Genomic DNA, 22942 nt, shown 5'->3' with positions numbered 1-22942 from the left:
GCGGAGTCGGTGAGTAGGCCGCGGCGTTTCGGGCCCCGCGGGCGCGCTGGTGTTGGGAGCGATTTGTTCTCTCTACTGGGGAGTTAGAAACTGGGGCCCTTTTTGTGAGGCACACTCTGGCATAGTGGCCTTTCTTCCCGCAGCTGCTGCAGGTCGCGGATCGGGCTGGGCAGTGCTGCCGCGGGTGCTGGCTTTGGCCACAGAAATGGCAGGCTGGGGCAGCTGAGTAGCTGGCTGGAGCAGCTGAGTAGCTGGCTGGGGCAGCAGAGTAACTGGCTTTGGCAGCGCGGTAGCTGGGGGGCCGTGCAGCACAGGCCTGGGGGAGTTGTTGGTCGGGGGCCACGATGAGGTCGCGGGGTCCGCGGGAAATGAGGTGTGGCTGCGGAAGGAGACTTCCGTAGTGGTAGCAGCCTCCACAGTAGTATCTAAGTCCTGGGCCCCCTTTTCTAGCAGTCTTTGGCGCACATAGTTCGATCTAAGGCCCGCTACGAAAACGTCCCGCACAGCAAGCTCCCTATGTTCAGCTGCGGTATCGGCTTGATAATTACAGTCATGAGAAAGATTGTTCAGTTCCCGTACAAATTCGGCTAGCGTTTCTGTAGGCCGCTGACGGCGAGTCGTAAACACGTGGCGTGCATAAACCTCGTTAATGGGCCTAACGTACATTTTTCCCAATATCGCCAGCGCTGCGGTGTAAGAACCGGCCGGGTTTAGCTGTGTGGAGATTCTGTGGCTTACCCTCGCGTGCAGTAGGCTGAGTTTTTGTTCCTCCGTTGTTCCAGCGGTGCTGGCTTCTGCCAGGTAGGCCTTAAAACATCTCAGCCAGTGGGAAAAAATTTCCTTAGCCTCTGCATCCTGCGGGTCGAGTTCTAGGCTTGAGGGCTGCTTCCATGATTTACTTCGACTGTTTCGTAAGTATATTAAATTGATGGAACCATCAATTCTACGGACACGTGCTTGTGGGATTAGAATAGCAGTTTTAATATACTTACAACAGAGCCTGTCTGTTAGCCGTTGAACTTTCGTTGAACTGGCTGGCTGACTCTGTGGCACGGATCTTTATGCAGCAGCTCCAGGGGGAGGAGTTCTGGGCAGAGCCAAGGGGGGAGCCCAGTACAAACTCTCAAGTACTCCCAGAGCTACTCCCGCTGGTGGTCAGGTAGTGCAACTGCACTTACAATATCGGTACATATATAAACTGGGAACAGAGTGACATTGGTAACTTATAATACTGTGTGAATCTCATTCACCACAAACACTTTGAAAGAGGACTCCACTTAAACACACTCCCTCATCCTGTCCCAATATAACCCCATAACCTAACCTACACATCCTTGGACACTAAGGGGCAATTTAGCAGGGCCAATCGACCTAACCTACACATCTTTGGACACTAAGGGGCAATTTAGCAGGGCCAGTCAACCTGACCTGCACATCTTTGGACTGTGGGAGGAAACCGGAGCACCTGGAGGAAACTCACGCAGGCACGGGGAGCAAGTACAAACTGCACACAGTCACCCAAGGCTGGAATTGAACACAGGTCCCTGGCACTGTCAGGCAGCAGTGCTAACCACTGTGCCACTCTTTTTGTTATTATGGTTTTATTACACCCTTATGTTATTATTTCTTTAATATACTTGTGCTGAGCTCCTAATCTTGGCTATGCTTTCATGGGGAGCTGATGAATGGGGAATAAGGACAATTAGAGACATCAGGGGTGGGATTCTCTGACCCCCACCGGGTCGGAGATTCACCCAGGGCCGGTGTCAATCCCGCCCCCGCTGCGTCCTGCATTCTCTGCCCCCGAGATTCGGCGGGGGTGGGAATCGCACCGTGCTGGTTGGCGGGCCCCCCGCGCTGGTTAGTTGGCCCACCGCGGAGATTCTCCGGCCCGCGATGGGCCAAAGTCCCACCATTGACAGGCCTCCCCCGCCGGCGTGGATCAAACCACCTACTTGACCGGCAGGATTGGCGCCGCGGGTAGGCGCCGGAGTCCTGGGGTGGGGGTGGGGGGGCGGGGCACGGGCCGATCTGACCCCGGGGGGTGCCCCCACGGTGGCCTGGCCCACTATCGGGGCCCACCAATCGGTGGGTGGGCCTGTGCCGTGGGGGCACTCTTATTCTTCCGTCATCACCATGGTCTTCACCATGCGGAGGCGGTAGAGATCCCCTCCACTGCGCATGTGCCGGTATGACATCAGCAGCTGCTGACGCTCCGGCGCAGGCATAGACTTGCGCCGGCCGGCGAAGTCCTTTCGGCCCCAGCTGGTGTGGTGCCAGCCGGCGGAGTGGGAAACACTCCGGCGTGGGCCTAGCCCCTCAATGTGAGGGCTAGGCCCCTAAAGGTGTGGAGACTTCGGCACCTTTGGGGAGGCCCGACGCCGGAGTGGTTCACGCCACTCCAACATGCCGGGACCCCCCGCCCCGCCGGGTAGGGGAGAATCCCGGCCCGGGTGTTGGATGTTTCCTTTCACTGGGCATCAGAATGGAATTGGGAATTGCTGATCCAGTGGTAAATGCTTGATACTGACAAAGCAAAAACATGAAGTTGAAGAAGCAATACTCGAATCTTGATCTTGTATTCAAAGACATGTGCTTTGACAGCGCAGTGACAGTGTAATTTTAAAACCCATTTTTTTGTACATTGCACTGTCAGGCTGGAAAGTTTTCTTTGGTGGAGTTGTTAACACAAATTGAATTTTATTAAAACGCGATTTATTTTTTAACATGGCTTGAAACTAAAGTATTGAGGGTTGTTTAAATACATTTTACTCATTCCAATTTAAATAGAAGCACAAGACTTCAAGTTTTCATTCTTAAGGCAATTTTTAAAAAACAATCTGCGAATGGTAACACTTCCTGTAAAGTGGGTACACTGACTTCAATATTGTTGTTGATGGGCATTATAGCAGAGTACTGAAGGAGACCAATCTGCCCATCAAAACTGTGTGGGCCCTTGTACTCAATGCCTCTCTTTACAGTGCAGAAGGAGGCCATTCGGTCCTTCGAGTCTGCACCGACCCACTTAAGCCCTCACTTCCACCCTATCCCCATAACCCAATAACCCCTCCTAACCTTTTTTGGTCACTAAGGGCAATTTATCACGGCCAATCCACCTAACCTGCACGTCTTTGGACTGTGGGAGGAAACCGGAGCACCCGGAGGAAGCCCACGCACACACGGGGAGAACGTGCAGACTCCGCACAGACAGTGACCCAGCGGGGAATCGAACCTGGGACCCTGGAGCTGTGAAGCAGTAGTGCTAATCACTTGTGCGACCGTGCTGCCCAAAGAGTACCCTTACAAAGAGTAATCCGGTTTGTCTCCCAATCCCACCTTTTCTCCAAATTCCTGCAATTTGTTTTTATATAGTAGTTTATAAATATTGATAGAATTTCCTTTTGAAGACTGCTATTGAATTTGTATTCACCATGTTACCAAGCAGTGCTTTCCAAATCTTAACCATTCATTCATGGACAAGTTTTTCCTCATGTCAAATCTAGCTTTATTTGCCTTAACCCAGAGGGCACAGTTTTAGCATTTCTGACCTTCAACTCATCTAAAACCTCACAATTTTAAACAATTGAACCAACTCTTAGCCCTCTCTGCTTTCAGAAGACTAAGCCCAGCTTCTCCAGTCTATCCAGTCTATAATAGAAAATTTCCTGGAACCATGCTTGTAAAATCTCATCTGCACCTTCTTCAAAGCCGTCATGTCCTTCCTAATATGTGGTATCCAGAATTGTACACTACTCCAGCTATGGCCGTGCCCTTCCTTAATATAGGTTTTGCATAACTTCCTGGATTTTGTACTCAATGCCTCTCTTTATTAATCCCAGGATCTTGTTTGCTTTATTAATTGATTTGTCAACATGTCCTGACACCCCCCTCCCCCTCCCCAACCATTTGTGCACCAATATCCCCAAGATTTTCTCTTCCTCCAGACCATTTATCTTTACATCTCACTCTGTAAAGTGCAATAAAAACAGAAAATGCTGGAAAATCTCAGCAGGTCTGGCAGCAGCTGTGGAGAGAGAAACAGAGGGCTCGATCTAACAGAAAAGATTTTAAGTGTCATTTGTGGCAGGTTTTGCTGGGAGTTTCCCGTCTGCTCTGTTGGTGAGTTTTCCACCGCTATCTAATCAGACTTAGGGCACAATGTAACCAAGAGGTTTCTATATGTGGTAGAAAGCAGGAACTGCCGTGAGCTTCCCGACGCTCCAACTGGCGAGGCCTTCACCGCTATAAAACGTTAATTGGTCCACTTACCCAGGCCCCACGGGCTTCACGCTGCAAATGATTCGCTGGGACTGTGCTCGCCAGCTCTCCCCTAACAAGGGAGAGCAGCACATACACTGCTCCTGCCCAGCCACCCTCACTCAGCTCGCAGCCATGCCTCCGAGAAGACCAGCCCCACGATTCGGGGCTGCCAACCTCGGCAGACCTCTCAAAATGGTCAAGGCCAGGCGAATGCCCTGTTTCCCCGAGGGTCTCGGAAGGTCAGCCACAGGGAAACCAGTGCCATCCGGGAGGAAGTGTCAGCGGCCATCAGCTCAGAGAGCGTCACCAGGAAGACCGGCTGTAAGAAGATCAATGGCCTCCACCGTGCCGCACAGGTGGGTTGGCACTGGACCTCCAAACCCACCCCCACGAGAATGAGCCTGGTGCCATCTCCGCCAGCACTGTTCCGTGCCCCGGCCTACCCATGTCCAGCAGTGCCACACACACCCTCTCCATAACCCCTCCCCCCACTCTCCATAATCCTCATTCTCCCCCCATACTCCCCATTTCCCACCATAATCCTCATTAATCCCCCCATACACCGGTCTCCCCAACCACCCCCTCAGCCCTCCACCCCCCCCCTCCCCAGCCCATCTCCCCGCCAAGCCCCCGGGGATAAATGAGAGATGCAGCTAATGAAGACCCTTCTGATCCCCACAGAAGTTGGTCCATAACAGATGGGAGAGAGCCCAGACGGGCGGCAGGGTGCCGGACATCTGAGTACCCAACCCCTATGAGTAACGGGCCATGGAGGTCGCAGGGGTGGCAGAGGACAAATCTGTCACCAGTGTAGAGGTTGGCATATGGCGCAGAGGTGAGGATCCACTGGCCTCCACACAGATGATCTGCTACATGTGAGTTGTTAATGCCATACAGCACGACCCATCCATCCCACTAACTACATGTCCATTACCGACGATGCCTGTCCATCCGGGGTGGTTCTCATTGGGTGGAGGCAGGAATGCCTGGCGAGGCAACGATTGGAGATCTGCTGCACCCCAGGACCCAGCTGAGTCCCAGTCAAATGCTGAGTCTCTGGACCAGGTTTACCAGGAGCTGCTGCAGAAGCTAGGGTGCAGTTATGACATTCAGAGGGGGATGGCAGGGACGCTTCAGGGGCTCCATATCTGATTTGACATCCATTAATTTTCCTCCTCAAACCAGAGGCTAAGGACACAGGAGATGTCACTAGCAGTGCATAACACCAAGGCCAACACTGCTGGGGTGGCGACCGCAGTGGAGAGCCTGGTGCACAACGTTAACAGCATGAATGGAGGCACCATGGCTGCGCGCCTCAACAGTCACTGGGGGGCATGACCCAGTACCAGGTGGACCTTGATGAGGCACTGCAGACCATATCCCAGTCTCAGATGGGCATTTCCAAGGTGCTTTAGGGCATGTCCTCATCTTTGGGGAACATGTTCCTGTCACAGGTGGGCATTGCTTGGGCGCTCCAGAGCATGTCCCAGTCACTTGAGGAGCATCGCTGAGAGCATCAGCACCATGCTGCACACAGTGGAGTGCTGCCAGGGCTGGCAGAGTCAGACCACGCAGTGGAAGCTGGGGCTCAATCCAGCTGTTCCTCCGTCCCAAGGTGAGCCCCAGAGTCTTCTGTGCACTGACCGGGAGGAGGGGGCACTGGGTATCAATACAGAGCCACTTTACTGAGTGGCCAGGGTGCCCACCTGCTCTCCCAAGACCCACCCCACTGAAAACGGCACGTCTCGGAGTCAGCACCCGGAACAGGGTGGCACGTGCGCCGGGGCCCTCCGGCCCAGAGCCCCCAGAGGATACCCGCCAGGGCCATTGAAGGCCACGGGACATAATAGGCAGCATACTGCCTCCAACTCTGAAGTGCATTCTGGGGACACACCTAGACGTAGTGGTAGGGTACGGAAAGCTAAGCAGGTGGAGGATCACCTGATCAGGCATAGATCACACTGGTAGACACGCCCAGAGTTAATGTTTTGAGTCCGGATGATTCTTCTGGAGAGCTGCATTTTGTTTTTATTTCAGATTTACAGCATCCACAACATTTTGCTTTTATTTTAGTCTGCAAAATGAAGGTTTTGTTAATTTTGTATCCAATGACCAATGTTTGACATTGGTTAATTTTCCTCTATAGTTTCAACTGCTAAGTCAAACAATTTTCTGAATCTTATCAAATTGCTACAAGGATCAACCTAAAATGTTAACTCTGTTTCTCTACATAAATGCTGCCTGGATAATCAGCCAAGTACCTCCAGGACTTGCTGTTTTATTTTAGATTTCCAGAAACTGCAATATTTTACTTTTTAGTTCTGATTTCTTATTGCTTTTACTTCACGCATTAAACGTTGATATTCTGAATCTGAGATGAGACATTGGCTCAGACCTTCTGTTCCCTGGGGTCTTGTACATTGGAGGACCCCATGGAAGTCCCCACATAAGGACTGTATGGAATTGGTCAGTAAGAATAGACTTCTGATGGGCAATTACCCTTCGCCTGTACCCCCTCTAAGATTCATTTTTAAATTGGAGACTTCAGGCCTCAGTAAAATAGTGACACGAGAAATGTTAGATGGATAGATGGATTAAGACCAGTTCTAACTTCTGGTTAACTATGCTACTAAACCCCTCCATTCAACACCCCACCCCCAACTATTCTCCCGACATCCTCACTACCTCTTTCCACCCCCTCCCGCCCCAACTACACCCAATCTCCCGACCATTCCACCCCCACCTTCCATATCTAACCCCTCAACTACCCTTCTGACCCCTGACTTGCGCTACAATCACCGGCTATTCCCCCAGGCTACCTCCCCATACCCCCACCCGGATCCATCCTACCCACTTAACATACACATGTCAAAATGGCTGGAACATTTAAACCTATGCAGTTTATGGCAACTAGTGCTGTGAGATGGGGATTAGGTGTCATTTCCTGCAGCGCTGTTGCAGGACTCCAGAGGCTAGAGCTTTATGGACCTCTCGTCAGGTTCTCGGGTGCGGGGGGGGGGGGGGGGGGGTGGCAGCAGGCAGGGTCTCAGATGGGGAGCCCACCCTTGCCCCAGTTAATACCCTTAAATGGCTAATTAAAAGCCACTAAACAGCTTTATCCCATCCAGCCTCAATATTCAGGCTGTGGGGGAGGTGTTGGGGAGATGCTGGATTGGGAAGGAAAACCTGAAATTGAACAAATATTTGAGTTAGGGGGATTTGCGCCGATTAGCGCACCGAAAATGACATTTTGTCATTTGGGGGTGGAAATTCCAAGCATCATATCAATTTGTTGATCCTTGAACACTGGTTTTGCAGTTAAACAGTACCTGGCCAAAGCATGCGTGACCACCAGCAGTACTTTCCAGTCTGAATCATAAAACGGAACAATATGTCATGAAATATCAAGTTATGCTTGATTGCATTTCAGTTAATTGTTACTTTGTTTGTGCTCAGATTCCCACATCTGCAGGAATTCTAGCATTTCATAGAAAAAAACCAGATTTGCCAGAAGAAAGAAAATAGCAACAACAACTTTGACCAGTTTTGCTTAATGCCTGATTATAAGATGAGTGGAATGGTCGTCTTTGGCCACTCAAATGAAGTTACAAGGTAATTAAATATTTTGAGCAGATTTGACAAATTTTTTTTCCTTTCCTGATTCTGGAGAATATCCAAACAATTTCAGCATTAACATGCTTCTGTTGCTGAGTAATCCTTTGCATAGCAGGTAAGAAAAAAACTGATCAGCGTTATTTGGAAAAAAAATAATTGGGTACTCTAAATTTATATGGAAAAAAAGGACCTGAGACCTGGTTAACTGTTCTTTTCCAGTAAAGGAAATGAGAAGTTAGAAACATTATTGTGAGTTGGTGCCACCTGCAGCTCGATCTGAAGAATGACTGCTAACTGTGAGTCCGTCACGCAACGAAAGCCCCATATACAGTATCAGATAAAATGCAACGGAAACTTGAGCAATTTATTAATATCTGAATCCCCAAAAGATGTATAGTTAGAGATAAAAGTACCTGCTGGATTATAGCATCACATCAGAGGAAGGACATGATTACAGTTGTAAAGGGTAGCAGAGTTAACAGTACCCAGTGTAACCGTCAATTGTAAACAATAGCCGGCAAATCATAAATGGACAGGAGATCTATTTTCCACACCAAAGCAGCTTTAACTACAGGAGTCATGAATCTTTAGCACAATGGGCTAAACAGCTGGCTTGTAATGCAGGACAAGGCAGCAGTGTGGGTTCAATTCCCGTACCGATCTCCCCGAACAGGTGCCGGAGTGTGGCGACTAGGGGCTTTTCACAGTAACTTCATTGAAGTCTACTTGTGACAATAAGCTATTATTAATTAATTATTAACCTCAATTTCTGGAATTAAAAAAAGACACAGCACAGATGGAGACCATTCAACCCATTATCCCTGTGCAGTCACTTTGTGGAGCTATCCATTTCGTCCCAACATCCCTCCCCTCCCAGCCGACCCCGCCCCCCCTCCCCACTGCTCTTTCTCCAATACTCTAGTAATATTTTCCCCTTCCAATTCTCCTTTAAAAGTTACTATTCACTCTATTTCCACCATGCATTCCAGATCACAACAATTTGATATGTCATTGTTTATCTTCAGGTCACCAAATTATGGGTGTGACAATAAGGACCTGAGATCAGATGAACATGGAATTGGAAATGTAAATCCAGAAATCTGAGAATATCTGTGAATACCGGCTCGGCCTAATAACATGGGGAAATTATAGGAAAAAAATAAGAGCCTCCTCCACCAGAGAGAATACAAGAGGCACAATCAGCGACCCCTACAGGAAGTAAGCTAGTTTAGTTGAGCATCAACTGTTATGTTCTATGATCTTGTCTTGCAATGATTCTACAGAACTGCTGGTGACTTTGCCAGAACAATGATTTATTAACACACGTGGTAAGGTAATGATCAGAAATATATACAGGCCAAGTTATTCCAGAGTTACTTTAGACTGTCCTGGAACTACCCTTATGTGCGACTGTCCTCGTGTACGCCTTCCAAACATCTGATGAGAGTCCGATGTCACATGACCGATGTCGCAAGGCCGCATGGTAGATCTGTACCGCCACCTGCTGGTTGGAGGTTACACTGCTGAATACATGTAATATTATCTACAGGCCTATCACCACATCAACTACTAAGGAATAAAGGGAAGGGAAGAGACTCCATGCTTGAATATAGAATAAGGTTATCACTTTGATGCCACCACAAAACAAAGCAGCTTATCCAAACAACCTGCGGAAAGGATCAGCTACAGATCTGTCCATGTGTAACAACAAGATTGACCTATTTTGGTTTATTTTTATCATCTTAGTTTGCTTTTTGTTAACTATTTTAATTAGCTCTGACCTTTCCAACCAAAATTTTTAATAAAGGATCACTGACCCAATGACTCCCTTTGGCCCATCTCCATTCCTAATGCCACTCTAACCATTCTGACCATGCTGGGGCTCAGGCCTGGGATTGCTCTGTCTGCATGAGGTGGGATGTGGGGGGGCCCATGGACCCCCCCCCCCCAAACAGGTGAGTTGGGGGCATTGAAGGAGTCTGGAGGTTGCATCTGGGGATCGAGAGATCACTGACAAGCGGAGCTCCTCAATGCAGGAAATGCGACTGAGTGCAACCTCGGCGAGGTGTTCCCTGATGAGGCCTGGAAAAAAACAGAGTGTTGTTAAATAACGGGGTTGTTCCCGGCATTGCAACTATCGAGAACGACCCCGCTAATCCCGCCCAGAACGGGGACTCTATTGTTTTTTCATTCGTTCGCGTCCTCTGTATCTGAATGCACAGAGCATTCGTAACAAAACAAATATTGAACTGAGAGCACAAAATAAATAAATAAGTGCATTACATCTGACTGCAGGGTGACAGAGATTAGGACCTGAATATTGAAGGGTACGTGACATTTAGGAAGGGCAGGAAGCTAGGAAAAGATGGCAGGATGGCCCTATTAATTAATGATGATATTTTCACAATCAAGAGGGATGACCCAAGTTCAGGAAACCAGGATGTATGGGTAGAGGTGAGAAATTATAAAGTCAAGAAGTTACTTTTGGGAGTTGTGTTCAGGCAGCCTTACAGTAACCATAGGATAGGACAAGGTATAAAGGAAGAAATGGTGGAAGCTAGTGAGAAAGGTATGGTGATAATTGTTGGGGATTTTAATCTGCATATAGACTGAAAAATCAGATAGGTAACGTTGGCCTAGATGAGGAATTGATAGTAGGTGGTGGCACCAATCAGAGAGCAGGATATACTAGACTTGGTATTGTGTAATGAGACAGGAATAATTAACAATCTCAGTGCAAAGGCACCCCTAGGTAGCAGCAATCATATGATTACATTTTATATTCAGTTTGAGGGAGAGAAGAGTCATCCAAGACTACTATTTTAAGCTTAAAAAGGGCACATATGGGGGGGCATAAAAGTACAGCAAGCTAAAGTAAGCTGGCAAATTCGATTACAGGATAGGTCAATAGAGGCAGATGTTTCAGAGTACTCAGAATACATACATTCCAACAAGAAAGAAAAATTCCAAGGAGAAACCACCATTCGTGGTTAACTGGAAAAGTTAAAGATAGTATCAAACGTAAAGGAAAAAGTATAACATTTCACAAAGATGGGTGGCAAGTCAGAACATTGGACAGAATAGAAACAGCAACAAAGAAAGAAGAAAAGATTAAAACGACCAAAAGATCGATAAAGAAAGGAAAGTTTGTGCACAAGAGAAAGCTAACTGGAAATATGAGGACCGATTGTAAGAGCTTCTATAGATAATTAAGAAATAAAATAGTTAACAAACTAAGTATTGGTCCTTTAGAAAGTGAGCCCAGGGAATTAATAATGAAAAATAGACAATGATAGGTGAATTGAACATCCATTTTACATTAGTCTTCACTATAGAAGACACAGGAAACTTCCCAGGAATAGCGTAAATGAGGAAATGAAAGGAAGGGAGATACTCAGGAAAACTACAGTCATTGGAGGAGTGATACTGAGGCAAGTGGAGCTGCGGACTGACATGTCCCCGGGTCCTGATGGACTTCATCCTAAGGTTTCAAAAGAAGTGGCTCGTGAGACAGTCAGTGCGTTTGATTTACTTTTCCAAAATTCCCAAGATTCTGGGAAGGTTCCATTAGATTGGGAAATGTAAATCGTTTGTTCAAAAAGAGAGGGAGACAGAAACTGTTGGCTAGTTGGCTTAACATCTGCCATAAGGAAATGTTAGAAGTTATAATTAAAGTACACATAGCAGGGTAATCATGCACATTTAATATGGTTTTGTGAAAGGGAAATCATGTTTAGCCAATTTATTGGAGTTCTTTGGAGTTCTAAAGGATAATGAGAAACAGGAAACAGAGACGAAGTATAAATGGGTTATTTTCTGGTTGACAAGATATAAGATGTGGTGTGCCATGCTGGGACCTCATCTTTTTACAATTTATATAAATGACTTGGATGAAGGGACCGGATGAAGGGACCAAAAGTATGGTTGCTAAATTTGCTGATGCCAGAAAGCTAAGTAGGATAGTAAGATGTGAAGAGGACACAAGGAGGCAAAAGGATATGGATAAGTTAGGTCAGTGGGCAAAGACTGGCAAATGGGGTGTAATGTAGGAAAGTGTGAACTTGTCCACTTTGGCAGGGAAAATTAAAAAAAAGCACATTATATAAATGGCGAGAGATTGCAGACTTCTGAAATGCAGGATCTGGGAGTCTTAGTGTACAATTCACAAAAGTCTAATATGAAGGTACGGGAAGTAATTAGGAAAGTTAAGAGAATGTGTTATTGTTTATTGCAAGAGGAATTGAATGCAAAAGGAGGAAGGTTATGCTACAGTTATACAGGGCATTGGTGAGATCACTTGTGAGGTACTGTATACATTATTGGTCTCCTTAATTAAGGAAAGAGTAAATGCTTTGGAAGCAGTTCAAAAAGGCTTATTAAACTAATATCTGGATTGGGCAGGTTGCCTTGTAATGGAAAGGTTAGTAAGGCCAAGGCTGTATCCACTGGAGTTTAGAAGAGTAAGAGGTGACTTGATTGAAACATAAGATCCTGAGTTTTTGATAGGCTGGATACAGAGAGGTGGTTTCCTCTTGTGGGAGAATATAGATCTAGGAGCCACTGGACCCCCCTCCCCCTATATCTTTTTATCCGTTTCGCCCCACGAGCTATAACTAACTCTTTCTTGAAAACATATAATATTTTGACCTCAACTACTTTCTGTGGTAGCGATTTCCACTCTCTGTGTGCAGAAATTTCTCCTCATCTCAGTCCTAAATGGTCCACCCAACACTCTCAGACTGTGACCCCTGGTTCTGGACTGCCCCACTATTGGGAACATGCCATTGCCTACCCACTGTCATCCCTTTAAGTAGCATTTCCCAATCTATCAAAGCCAAATTGTGCCTCATTCTATCATAGTTTCCTTTATTAAGATTTAGTTCCCTAGTCTTAGAGTCAACTACATCAATCTCCATCTTGATGAAGAGTTAGAATTCTATAATACTATGGTCAATCATCCCCATGGGGTCTTACACAACTAGATTGCCAATTTTTCCTTTCTCGTTATGCAATACCCAGTCTGGGATGGCCTGTACACTAGTTGGTTCCTCAATATATTGTACAGAAAACAATCCCGTATACACTACAGGAATTCCTCCCCTACAGTATTATTAATAATTTGATTTGCCCAATCTATATGCACCCATAATTACAAATTTTCCTTCATTGCACGAGCCTTTAATTTCCTGTTTAATACTATTCTCATCATCCCCACTATAGTTTGGGGGTCTGTATACAACACCCATGAACAGTTTTTTGCCCTGTGATGTTGCTCATCTCTGCCAGTACAGGTTTCACATTATTGGAGCTGATATCTTTCCTCACTATTGTGTTAATTTCCTCTTTAACCAGCAATGCGACTCCTTCTACTTTTTGTCTGTCCTTCCTAAATACTGAATGATCTTCCATGTTCAGTTCCCAACCTTGGTCACCCTGCAGCCATGTCTCTCTAATCCTGACTATATCATACTAGTTTACATCTATTTCTGCGATTAATTCATCCATTGTATTGCGAACACCCCGCGCGTTGAGGCACAACACCTTTGACCCATTCTCACTATTTTTCACTGAGGCCCTGTTGGAACCTGGCCCTTGATTTCTCTTCCCATCTCTTTTCTTATTCCCCTTTACTGACTTTTATTCTTGTCCTTGTTCTCCCCTCCTCTGACTCCTTGCATAGGTTCTCATTTCCCTGACATTTGAGATTACACCCTCCCCGACCACTCTAGCAAATACACCCCCTAGGACATCAGTGCTGGTCCTGCCAAGGTGTCCGTTCCAGTTTCCACTGGTCCGAATGTCCCAGCAAACTTCCAATATATTTCTACTCTGATTAGCACATGGAACTGGTAGTATTCTTGAGAACGCTACATTTAAGGTCCTACTTTCCAACTTACTTCCTAACTCCCGATATTCTGCTTTGACGACCTCATTCTGTTTTTACCTATGTCGTTCACACCAATGTGTACTGTGGTGATATGACCTGCATACTCGTCTGCCATTGGGCCGGAACGTCGGCTTACCATTGGCCCTGGTCGGTCATGTGCCTCTCGACCGATTGGCCGAGAGGCTGAGTTAACCACGCCTCTATTAACGAGGCATAAATGCTCAGACGCCTGACGATCGTCCCTTTCCACTGTAGACGATCGCAGAGTTGTGTTCTAGTCAATTAAAGCCAGACTTTGGTAAATCACTCGCCTCGCATACAATCGATGGTACATCATGTACCAAGACTACTGGCTGATCACCTGTTCAGAATGTTCTGTAGCCATTCTGATACATCCTTAACCCGAGCACCAGGAAGCAGCATACATCATGGAGTCTCACGTGCAATCACAGGAACGCCAATTGATTCCTCTGACAACGGAACCCCCTATAACTGTTGCATTCCTACACTTTTTACTCCTCCCCTGTGCAGAACAGCAAATCTTGATGAGGTTAATTTGCCTGTTGCTGCTTTCCCCTGAGAGGCCATTTGCCTCAATAGTTTCCAAAGTGATAAATCATTTTTGCAAGTAAATAGCCACTGGAGATCCCTGCACTGCCTCTGAGATCTCTTGCTCTGCCTGGTGGTCACTAATTCTCTTCCTGCCTGTGGAGTCTTGACTTACTGTGTGACCACCTTTCTGTAGTGCTATCCAAGATATTCACCACCCCGCGGATGCTCCGCAGTGCCCCAGCCACATTTCCAGCTCCGAAATCCAGACTTCCAGGATCTGCAGCTGGAGATAATTCCTGCACACATGTTAGCCCCGGGCACTACTAATGTTCACAGCTTCCCACAAAAAACAGGAAGAGCACACCATGTTTTGAGCTCTCCTGCCATGACGTACCCCTTTAAATTAAATTAAACCTTTTGTAAGATACTTAATATCAAATTATATCAATTACTCTAGGGCCCTTCTTCCCTGCTCCTCGTTATTACAAAATATAGTCCTTACAAACTATGAACCACAAATAAGACATCACAAATATAAACAATATAAATAGAAAATAGTTAATGGACCATACTCACCCAATCAGCTGCTCCTACTTGCTCTGTGTCACTTTTGAATTCTGACTTCGCTTCAGGAGATCCAACCTAGGAATCTGCTCTCAGTTGGCTCCTTTTTTCACTCCTTTATCCTTCCGACTCCACTCTCAGTCTCCCTCTTTCTATCGCTCCTTTATCCTCCCGACTCCACTCTCAGTCTCCCTCTTTCTATCGCTCCTTTATCCTCCCGACTCCACTCTCAGTCTCCCTCTTTCTGTCGCTCCTTTATCCTCCCGACTCCACTCTCAGTCTCCCTCTTTCTATCGCTCCTTTATCCTCCCGACTCCACTCTCAGTCTCCCTCTTTCTATCGCTCCTTTATCCTCCCGACTCCACTCTCAGTCTCCCTCTGTCTGTCGCTCCTTTATCCTCCCGACTCCACTCTCAGTCTCCCTCTGTCTGTCGCTCCTTTATCCTCCCGACTCCACTCTCAGTCTCCCTCTTTCTGTCGCTCCTTTATCCTCCCGACTCCACTCTCAGTCTCCCTCTGTCTGTCGCTCCTTTATCCTCCTGACTCCACTCTCAGTCTCCCTCTGTCTGTCGCTCCTTTATCCTCCCGACTCCACTCTCAGTCTTCCTCTTTCTATTGCTCCTTTATCCTCCCGACTCCACTCTCAGTCTCCCTCTGTCTGTCGCTCCTTTATCCTCCCGACTCCACTCTCAGTTTTGTTCTTTCATTGCACCTTTATCCTCCCTGCTCTGATCTCAGTTTCGCTCTTTCTATTGCTCCTTTATCCTCCCGACTCCACTCTCAGTCTCCCTCTTTCTGTCGCTCCTTTATCCTCCCGACTCCACTCTCAGTCTCCCTCTTTCTGTCGCTCCTTTATCCTCCCGACTCCACTCTCAGTCTCCCTCTTTCTGTCACTTCTTTATCCTCCCGACTCCACTCTCAGTCTCCCTCTTTCTGTCACTTCTTTATCCTCCCAGCTCCACTCCCAGTTTTGTTCTTTCATTGCACCTTTATCCTCCCTGCTCTGATCTCAGTTTTGCTCTTTCTATTGCTCCTTTACCCTCCCGGACCTGCTCTCAGTCTCACTCTTTATGTCGCTCCTTTAGCCTCTCAGCTCCACTCTTTAACTTTAACATTTTTTGGGCAGCACGGTGGTGCAGTGGGTTAGCCCTGCTGCCTCACGGCGCCGAGGTCCCAGGTTTGATCCCGGCTCTGGGTCACTGTCCGTATGGAGTTTGCACATTCTCCCCGTGTTTGCGTGGGTTTCACACCCACAACCCAAAGATGTGCAGGCTAGGTGGATTGGCCACGCTAAATTGTCCCTTAATTAGAAAAAATGAATTGGGTACTCTAAGTTTAAAAAAAAACTTTAACATTTTTGTTTAGTTTATTTGTTTATTTCACCTTAACTTGATTCAACTTTATTTCTCTACTGTTTGTATTCCTCGCTGGAGTTCAAGGAGTGACTTCATTATATACTTCATACATTTTTTCCAACATAAACCTATTTAACACAATCCCGTACAGGAACCTCTCGCCAGCCAATGAAATAACCCTTTTCCTGCGATGTCTCTTCTGGATTTCTTTTTCAAACTCAGCCTGCTGCTACAGTACAGGATGTCCCTCGCAGGCCGGGCTGTCTCAGCTCCCGGAAGTTAAGTCCGTACAGACCTTTACCACAATCTTTGGCCGGGCGGGAGGTCTCCTGATGCCATTTGTAAGGAAAACACCTCCCGTTGTTCCCGGGTCACCTGGAGGAGAACCTGCAGGGGAGCATCACTGAACTGTGGTGCCACCATTTCTCTGCTCAGAGCCATTTCCCTGTTTGCAGGCCTCTGCTCTACACCGTTGGCAGATCTCAACAAATACAGATATGGTTGGAGTCTGGAGGATGAGGCTGCAGGTTGTGCTGCAGTCTGGAGGATGAGGCCAGAGGTTGTGCTGGGGTCTGGAGGATGAGGCTGGAGGTTGTGCTGGGTCTGGAGGATGAAGCTGGAGGTTGTGCTGGGTCTGGAGGATGAAGCTGGAGGTTTAGAGGATGAGGCCAGAGGATGTGCTGGGGTCTGGAGAATGAAGGTGGAGGTTTAGAGGATGAGGCCAGAGGATGTGCTGGGTCTGGAGGATGAAGCTGGAGGTTTAGAGGATGAGGCCAGAGGATGTGCTGGGGTCTGGAGAATGAAGGTGGAGGTTTAGAGGATGAGGCCAGAGGATGTGCTGGGGTCTGGAGAATGAAGGTGGAGGTTTGGAGGATGAGGCCAGAGGATGTGCTGGGGTCTGGAGAATGAAGGTGGAGGTTTGGAGGATGTGGCTGGAAGTTGTGCTGGAAGTCTGGAGAATGTGGGTGGAGGTCTGAGGGATGAGGCCAGAGGTTGTGCTGGGTCTGGAGGATGAGGGTGGAGGTTTGGAGGATGAGGCTGGTGGTTGTGCTGGAGTCTGGACGATGAAGGTGGAGGTCTGGAGAATGAGGTCAGAGGTTGTGCTGCAGTCTGGGGATGAGGCCAGAGGTGGTGCTGGGTCTGGAGGATGAAGGTGGAGGTTTGGAGGATGAGGCCAGAGGTTGTGCTGCAGTCTGGGGATGAGGCCAGAGGTGGTGCTGGGTCTGGAGGATGAAGGTGGAGGTTTGGAGAATGAGGTCAGAGGTTGTGCTGCAGTCTGGGGATGAGGCCAGAGGTGGTGCTGGGTCTGGAGGATGAAGCTGGAGGTTGTGCTGCAGTCTGGGGGATGAAACTGGAGGTTTAGAGGATGAGGCCAGAAGTGGTGCTGGGTCTGGAGGATGAAGGTGGAGGTCTGGAGGATGAGGCCAGAGGTGGTGCTGGGTCTGGAGGATGAAGCTGGAGGTTGTGCTGGGGTCTGGAGGATGAAGCAGGCGGTTTGGAGGATGAAGCTGGAGGTTTGGAGGATGAAGCTGGAGGTTGTGCTGGGTCTGGAGGATGAAGCTGGAGGTTGTGCTGGGGTCTGGAGAATGAAGCTGGAGGTTTGGAGGATGAGGCCAGAGGTGGTGCTGGGTCTGGAGGATGAAGCTGGAGGTTTGGAGGATGAAGCTGGAGGTTGTGCTGGGGTCTGGAGGATGTAGCTGGAGGTTTGGAGGATGAAGCTGGAGGTTTGGAGGATGTAGCTGGAGGTTGTGCTGGGGTCTGGAGGATGTAGCTGGAGGTTTGGAGGATGAAGCTGGAGGTTTGGAGGATGTAGCTGGAGGTTTGGAGGATGTAGCTGGAGGTTTGGAGGATGTAGCTGGAGGTTTGGAGGATGTAGCTGGAGGTTTGGAGGATGAAGCTGGAGGTTGTGCTGGGGTCTGGAGGATGTAGCTGGAGGTTTGGAGGATGAAGCTGGAGGTTTGGAGGATGTAGCTGGAGGTTTGGAGGATGTAGCTGGAGGTTTGGAGGATGTAGCTGGAGGTTTGGAGGATGTAGCTGGAGGTTTGGAGGATGAAGCTGGAGGTCTGGAGGATGTAGCTGGAGGTTTGGAGGATGAAGCTGGAGGTTTGGAGGATGTAGCTGGAGGTTTGGAAGATGAAGCTGGAGGTTTGGAAGATGAAGCTGGAGGATGAAGCTGGAGGTTTGGAGGATGAAGCTGGAGATGGGCTGAGGTCTGGAGGATGTAGCTGGAGGATGTAGCTGGAGGTTTGGAAGATGAAGCTGGAGGATGTAGCTGGAGGTTTGGAGGATGAAGCTGGAGGTTTGGAGGATGAAGCTGGAGGATGTAGCTGGAGGTTTGGAGGATGTAGCTGGAGGTTTGGAGGATGAAGCTGGAGGTTTGGAGGATGAAGCTGGAGGTTTGTAAGATGTAGCTGGAGGTTTGGAGGATGAAGCTGGAGGTTTGGAGGATGAAGCTGGAGGATGAAGCTGGAGGTTTGGAGGATGAAGCTGGAGGTTTGGAGGATGAAGCTGGAGGTTGTGCTGGGGTCTGGAGGATGAAGCTGGAGGTTGTGCTGGGGTCTGGAGAATGAAGCTGGAGGTTTGGAGGATGAAGCTGGAGATGGGCTGAGGTCTGGAGGATGTAGCTGAAGGTTTGGAGGATGAAGCTGGAGGTTGTGCTGGAAGTCTGGGGGATGAGGCTGGAGATCAGGCCAGGACGGAGATTCCTTGCAATGTCTGTATTAATGTTGCTATCGGTTAATAATGACACTGCAGGCAAGTTCTGCCATTTAGAAAGGGAAAATCCCTGTAGCTGATTTTGACCTTGGGATCTTCCAACCTGCTGCCATCCTTGTCCTCCCTCCAATGTAGAATTGGCTGAAGCCCATGCCTCTGTTGCATTAATTGGCTGGTTCTATAATCGCATTCGGTCAGAGATTCCTGCTGCTAACATAGATTACATAGAATTTACAGTGCAGAAGGAGGCCATTCGGCCCATCGAGTCTGCACTGGCTCTTGGAAAGAGCACCCTACCCCCTATCCAAGGTCAGCTCCTCCACCCTATCCCCATTACCCAGTAACCCCACCCAACACTAAGGGCAATTAGTAACAGTAAGGCTACTCACTTCCAAGTCCATAGCTGAGGCCCACGCTAGCAATATTAAATTCCATCCAGTATGTCTTCAGATCAGGTTTTAAGAATCTAAACCTCTATTATGTCAAAGCTACTACATTTTCTGAGGTCCAGCTATTAAATAAGATATTTGGCTTTTTAAGTTTCTAATTTTGATTTAGCCGATCAGTTGTTGCATTTTCACTGGACATTAGTTCAAGATGTCAGAAGCATTTTCATTAACGGTGTTCATCAGTCATATCTTATACACCAAAACAATCTAAAACACATATTAACGGCAAACACAAAGTATCTATGCAAAACATTTGTGTTGGAGATTGTGATCTTTATCGTGACAAACTATTGTAAAGATGTGGCTTGAGCAGTAAAAAGTAGGTTTAATAGCTGAGTGGCCTCTTTTTGCTTTGTTTACCTTTTGTTTATTAGGATATAAATGTAGGTGCAACAGGCATACTGCAGCAAAATGTTTTATTTTCTCAAAGTATGTTTTGAGACAACACAAAAATTTGAAAACAGGCGTTAGAGTTGCAGATGATCTGTTTGAAAAAGACAGTTCTCACAAAGCAACACCAGATGGCAGTATCATCAAAGTGTTGCTTCATATTATTTGTCAATCAATATGTTTACAGTAATTAGAGAGCCTTTTTTGAAATTGACCATTCACATTTCTAAATCTGCAATAATAAAATCACAAATGCTCTTAACAGGTACGAGAATAACCGAAGCAACAATTAAAGTAACCGCAATAGAATAAATCAGATATTGACATGCATTAAAAAATTAATATTGAGCCAAAGTAGTGAGATACTTCTGTCAGTTTATAAATTATTAGCGTGATTGCACTTAGGATGTGTGCGTACAGTTCTGACTGCCACAGTACCAAACGATGGTGCAGATATTAAAGAATGGAGAAGACCGCAAACAGAATGAGATGATTGATGGATTGAACTATGAGGTGTAATTATGTAAATTAGGCATGTTTTCACTGATAAAAGAGAAGGTTGAACTGTAATAGAATTACCAGTTTTAAGATTCTAAATTTTAGATACATTGGATTATAGGTATTTGGTGAAGTAGGGGTTAAAATCCTGGGTTAGAGTGTGTTTTTAAAATCTTGGTTTGAAAGACAACAAAGCTTTTAGGAGACTGAAGTGCAATTAACCATCGTTAAAGTTTGGGCTTATGCAATTTTGTTTTGATGAAGGGGATTGACTGAGGTGTTAATTCATTTTCGGCTTGGTGAGGTGATGCCATTGCTGGGTGGAGCTAAGGCATCAGGCATTTTCAGAACGCATTTGTCAGTTGAGTTCTGGTCTGGCTGAAAGTGTGCACAGGGAAACAGTTTTGCTCTCACTGTAAGTTAGTTAAAAGAGGTTGACTGTATTTAAAGAAGTGCAGACTTGTCTGAGGACAAGGGGGAGCTGAAACAAGCCAGTTGAAACAGTTTTTTTAAGATGATCAGCAGAGTTTCCGCAGGGGTTCAGACGTGGGTCAGATCTGTTCTGTAAAACAGTCTCAAAAGATTTATTTCTCAAAGAATAACTCTGTAAAGCAACTATTCTTCTGTGCTGGTTTTTATGGTTGATTGAGAGCTGAAATGATCAATTTTCTTGTTGTTTAAGTGGGAATAAAGATAACAAGTAAGGGTATTGTATTCACTGTGTTTTTTTTAATTTAGAGTACCCAATTCATTTTTTTTTCCAATCAAGGGGAAATTTTAGCTTGTTCAATCCACCTATCCTGCACATTTTTGGGTTGTGGGGGCGAAACCCACGCAAACATGGCGAGAATGTGCAAACTCCACACGGACAGTGATCCAGGTCCGGGATCGAACCTGGGACCTCAGCACCATGAGGTAACAGGGCTAACCCATTGCGCCACCGTGCTGCCCTCTATTCACTGTGTTGAACAGTTTTGTTTAAGGAGTAATTGTAAGCTATTTTCGAGTGTCAGGTTAAAGATTTTAATACAGTGTTGGGGATAAAGTTTTGTTTTAAAATACCATGGGCGGGATTCTCTGATCCCCCACCGGGTGGGAGAATCGCCAGGGGGCGGCGTAAATCCCACCCCCGCCGGCTGCCGAATTTTCCGGCACCGGAGATTCGGCGGGTCGGGAATCGCGCCGCGCTGGTCGGCGGGCCCCCCCCCCCCCCCCCGGCAATTCTCCGGTCTGCGATGGGCCGAAGTCCCACTGCTGTAATACCGGTCCCGCCAGCGTGAATTAAACCACCTCCCTTACCGGCGGGACCAGGCGGCGCGGGCGGGCTCCAGGGTGCTGGGGGGTCGGGGGGGCGTGGGGTGATCTGGCCCTGGTGGGTGCCTCCACGGTGGCCTGGCTCACGATCGGGGCCCACTGATCCGCGGGCGGGTCTGTGCCGTGGGGGCACTCTTTCTCCTCCGCGTCGGCCGCGTCAGCCTCCGCGATGACTGATGCGGAGGTGACCCCCCCATGCGCATGCGCGGGGATGACGTCAGCAGCCGCTGATGCTCCCGCGTATGCGCGGACTTCCGCCAGCCGGCGGAGTCCCTTCAACCCCAGCTGCCATGGCGCCAAAGGGCTTCCACGCCGGTCGGCGGGGCGCAGTCCACTCCGGTGCGGGCCTAGCCCCTAAAGATGAGGGCTTGGCCCCTAAAGGTGCGGAGGATTCCGCACCTTTGGGGTGGCCCGACGCCGGAGTGGTTCACGCCACTCCATCCCGCCGGGTAGGGGAGAATCCCGCCCCATATCTCTGTTTCTTTGTTCAATCCCTCCTGGAACAAAGTATCCTTTCCTCACAGTCTTACAAAATTAACATAAATATTGGGGTTTTGGTCCAGTATCCTAGCCACTGTTGGGATCTGGTTTGGGATCGTAAAAGAAATTATTTCACCTTGTCAAGAACAGTAGAACCCGGGTCAACAGCCTGCACTTGAAGGGGTTAAATTCAACGCTAACGTGAAGAAATAAAGATTTGTATTTATATAGTGCCTTTCATGACCACAGAATGTTTTCACAATGTGTTTTGTAGCTAATTAAGTGCTTTGCAATGTTGTCAGTGTTGTAATGTAGGAAACACAGCATTGTGGAATTTGTGGAAATTTTGACAGACGTTTGTTTTCTGAGTGGGGATGAAGTGAGTTGCTGCGGAGCTCTCACTCATTCAGGATGCCTGTTTTATCTAGCAGGCTCCCCACCTGGAAATCCTGCAGATTGTGTCTCCAGCAAACAGTTCTTTTCAGCTTACTTTCGGGGAAGGCTGCCTGGTCATGTTGAGTGGCAAATCCTATTGATACAGATTTGGACTTGTCGTTAAGAAGACCTTGCATTTTGTTGATATAATCACACTTGGTGAGGATGACTATTCCCATCCCTTTGTCGCACCTCCTGCCTGGGTTGACTTTCACGTGCAACGTGAATGTCTCAGCATTGGATACATTAAGACCAATTTAAGAATGTGCCATTACAAACAAACTGTGCATGATTTCCATGATAAATATTACATGACCTGCGAGGGGGGGGGGGCGTGAAATCCGCCCTGCGCCGGCTGCCAAATTCTCTAGCGCCGGTTTTTCGGCGGGGTCGGGAATCACGTTGCGCCGGTTGGGGGCTGTTGGCTC

The 22942-nt window shown here is 47.6% G+C and overlaps 1 protein-coding gene across 1 annotated transcript; it reads right to left on the bottom strand.

The window, feature by feature from the left end:
* Positions 1-16993: 16993 nt before the first annotated feature.
* Positions 16994-22693, bottom strand: LOC119964271 (mucin-2-like). The gene is made up of 2 exons (XM_038793546.1): positions 22520-22693; positions 16994-18994 (listed from the first exon to the last, which is right to left on the bottom strand). The coding sequence occupies exons 1-2, from the start codon at positions 22691-22693 to the stop codon at positions 16994-16996; spliced, it is 2175 nt and encodes a 724-aa protein (XP_038649474.1).
* Between the last annotated feature and the right edge of the window lie 249 nt (positions 22694-22942).

Source organism: Scyliorhinus canicula, chromosome 4 (genome assembly GCF_902713615.1).
Source record: "Scyliorhinus canicula chromosome 4, sScyCan1.1, whole genome shotgun sequence".
NCBI lineage: Eukaryota > Metazoa > Chordata > Chondrichthyes > Carcharhiniformes > Scyliorhinidae > Scyliorhinus > Scyliorhinus canicula.
The sequence above is the reverse complement of the archived record's forward strand: the minus strand, read 5'-3'. Positions and strand labels throughout refer to the sequence as shown.

What these genes read in the sequence shown, in the direction of transcription:
- LOC119964271 (XM_038793546.1), bottom strand. Translation starts at nt 22,693, where the DNA reads ATGGGAATAGTCATCCTCACCAAGTGTGATTATATCAACAAAATGCAA. An exon ending in ACAATCTGCAGGATTTCCAG is followed by an intron (nt 18,995 to 22,519) that starts GTGGGGAGCCTG and finishes TCTAAATGGCAG; the next exon opens with AACTTGCCTGCAGTGTCATT.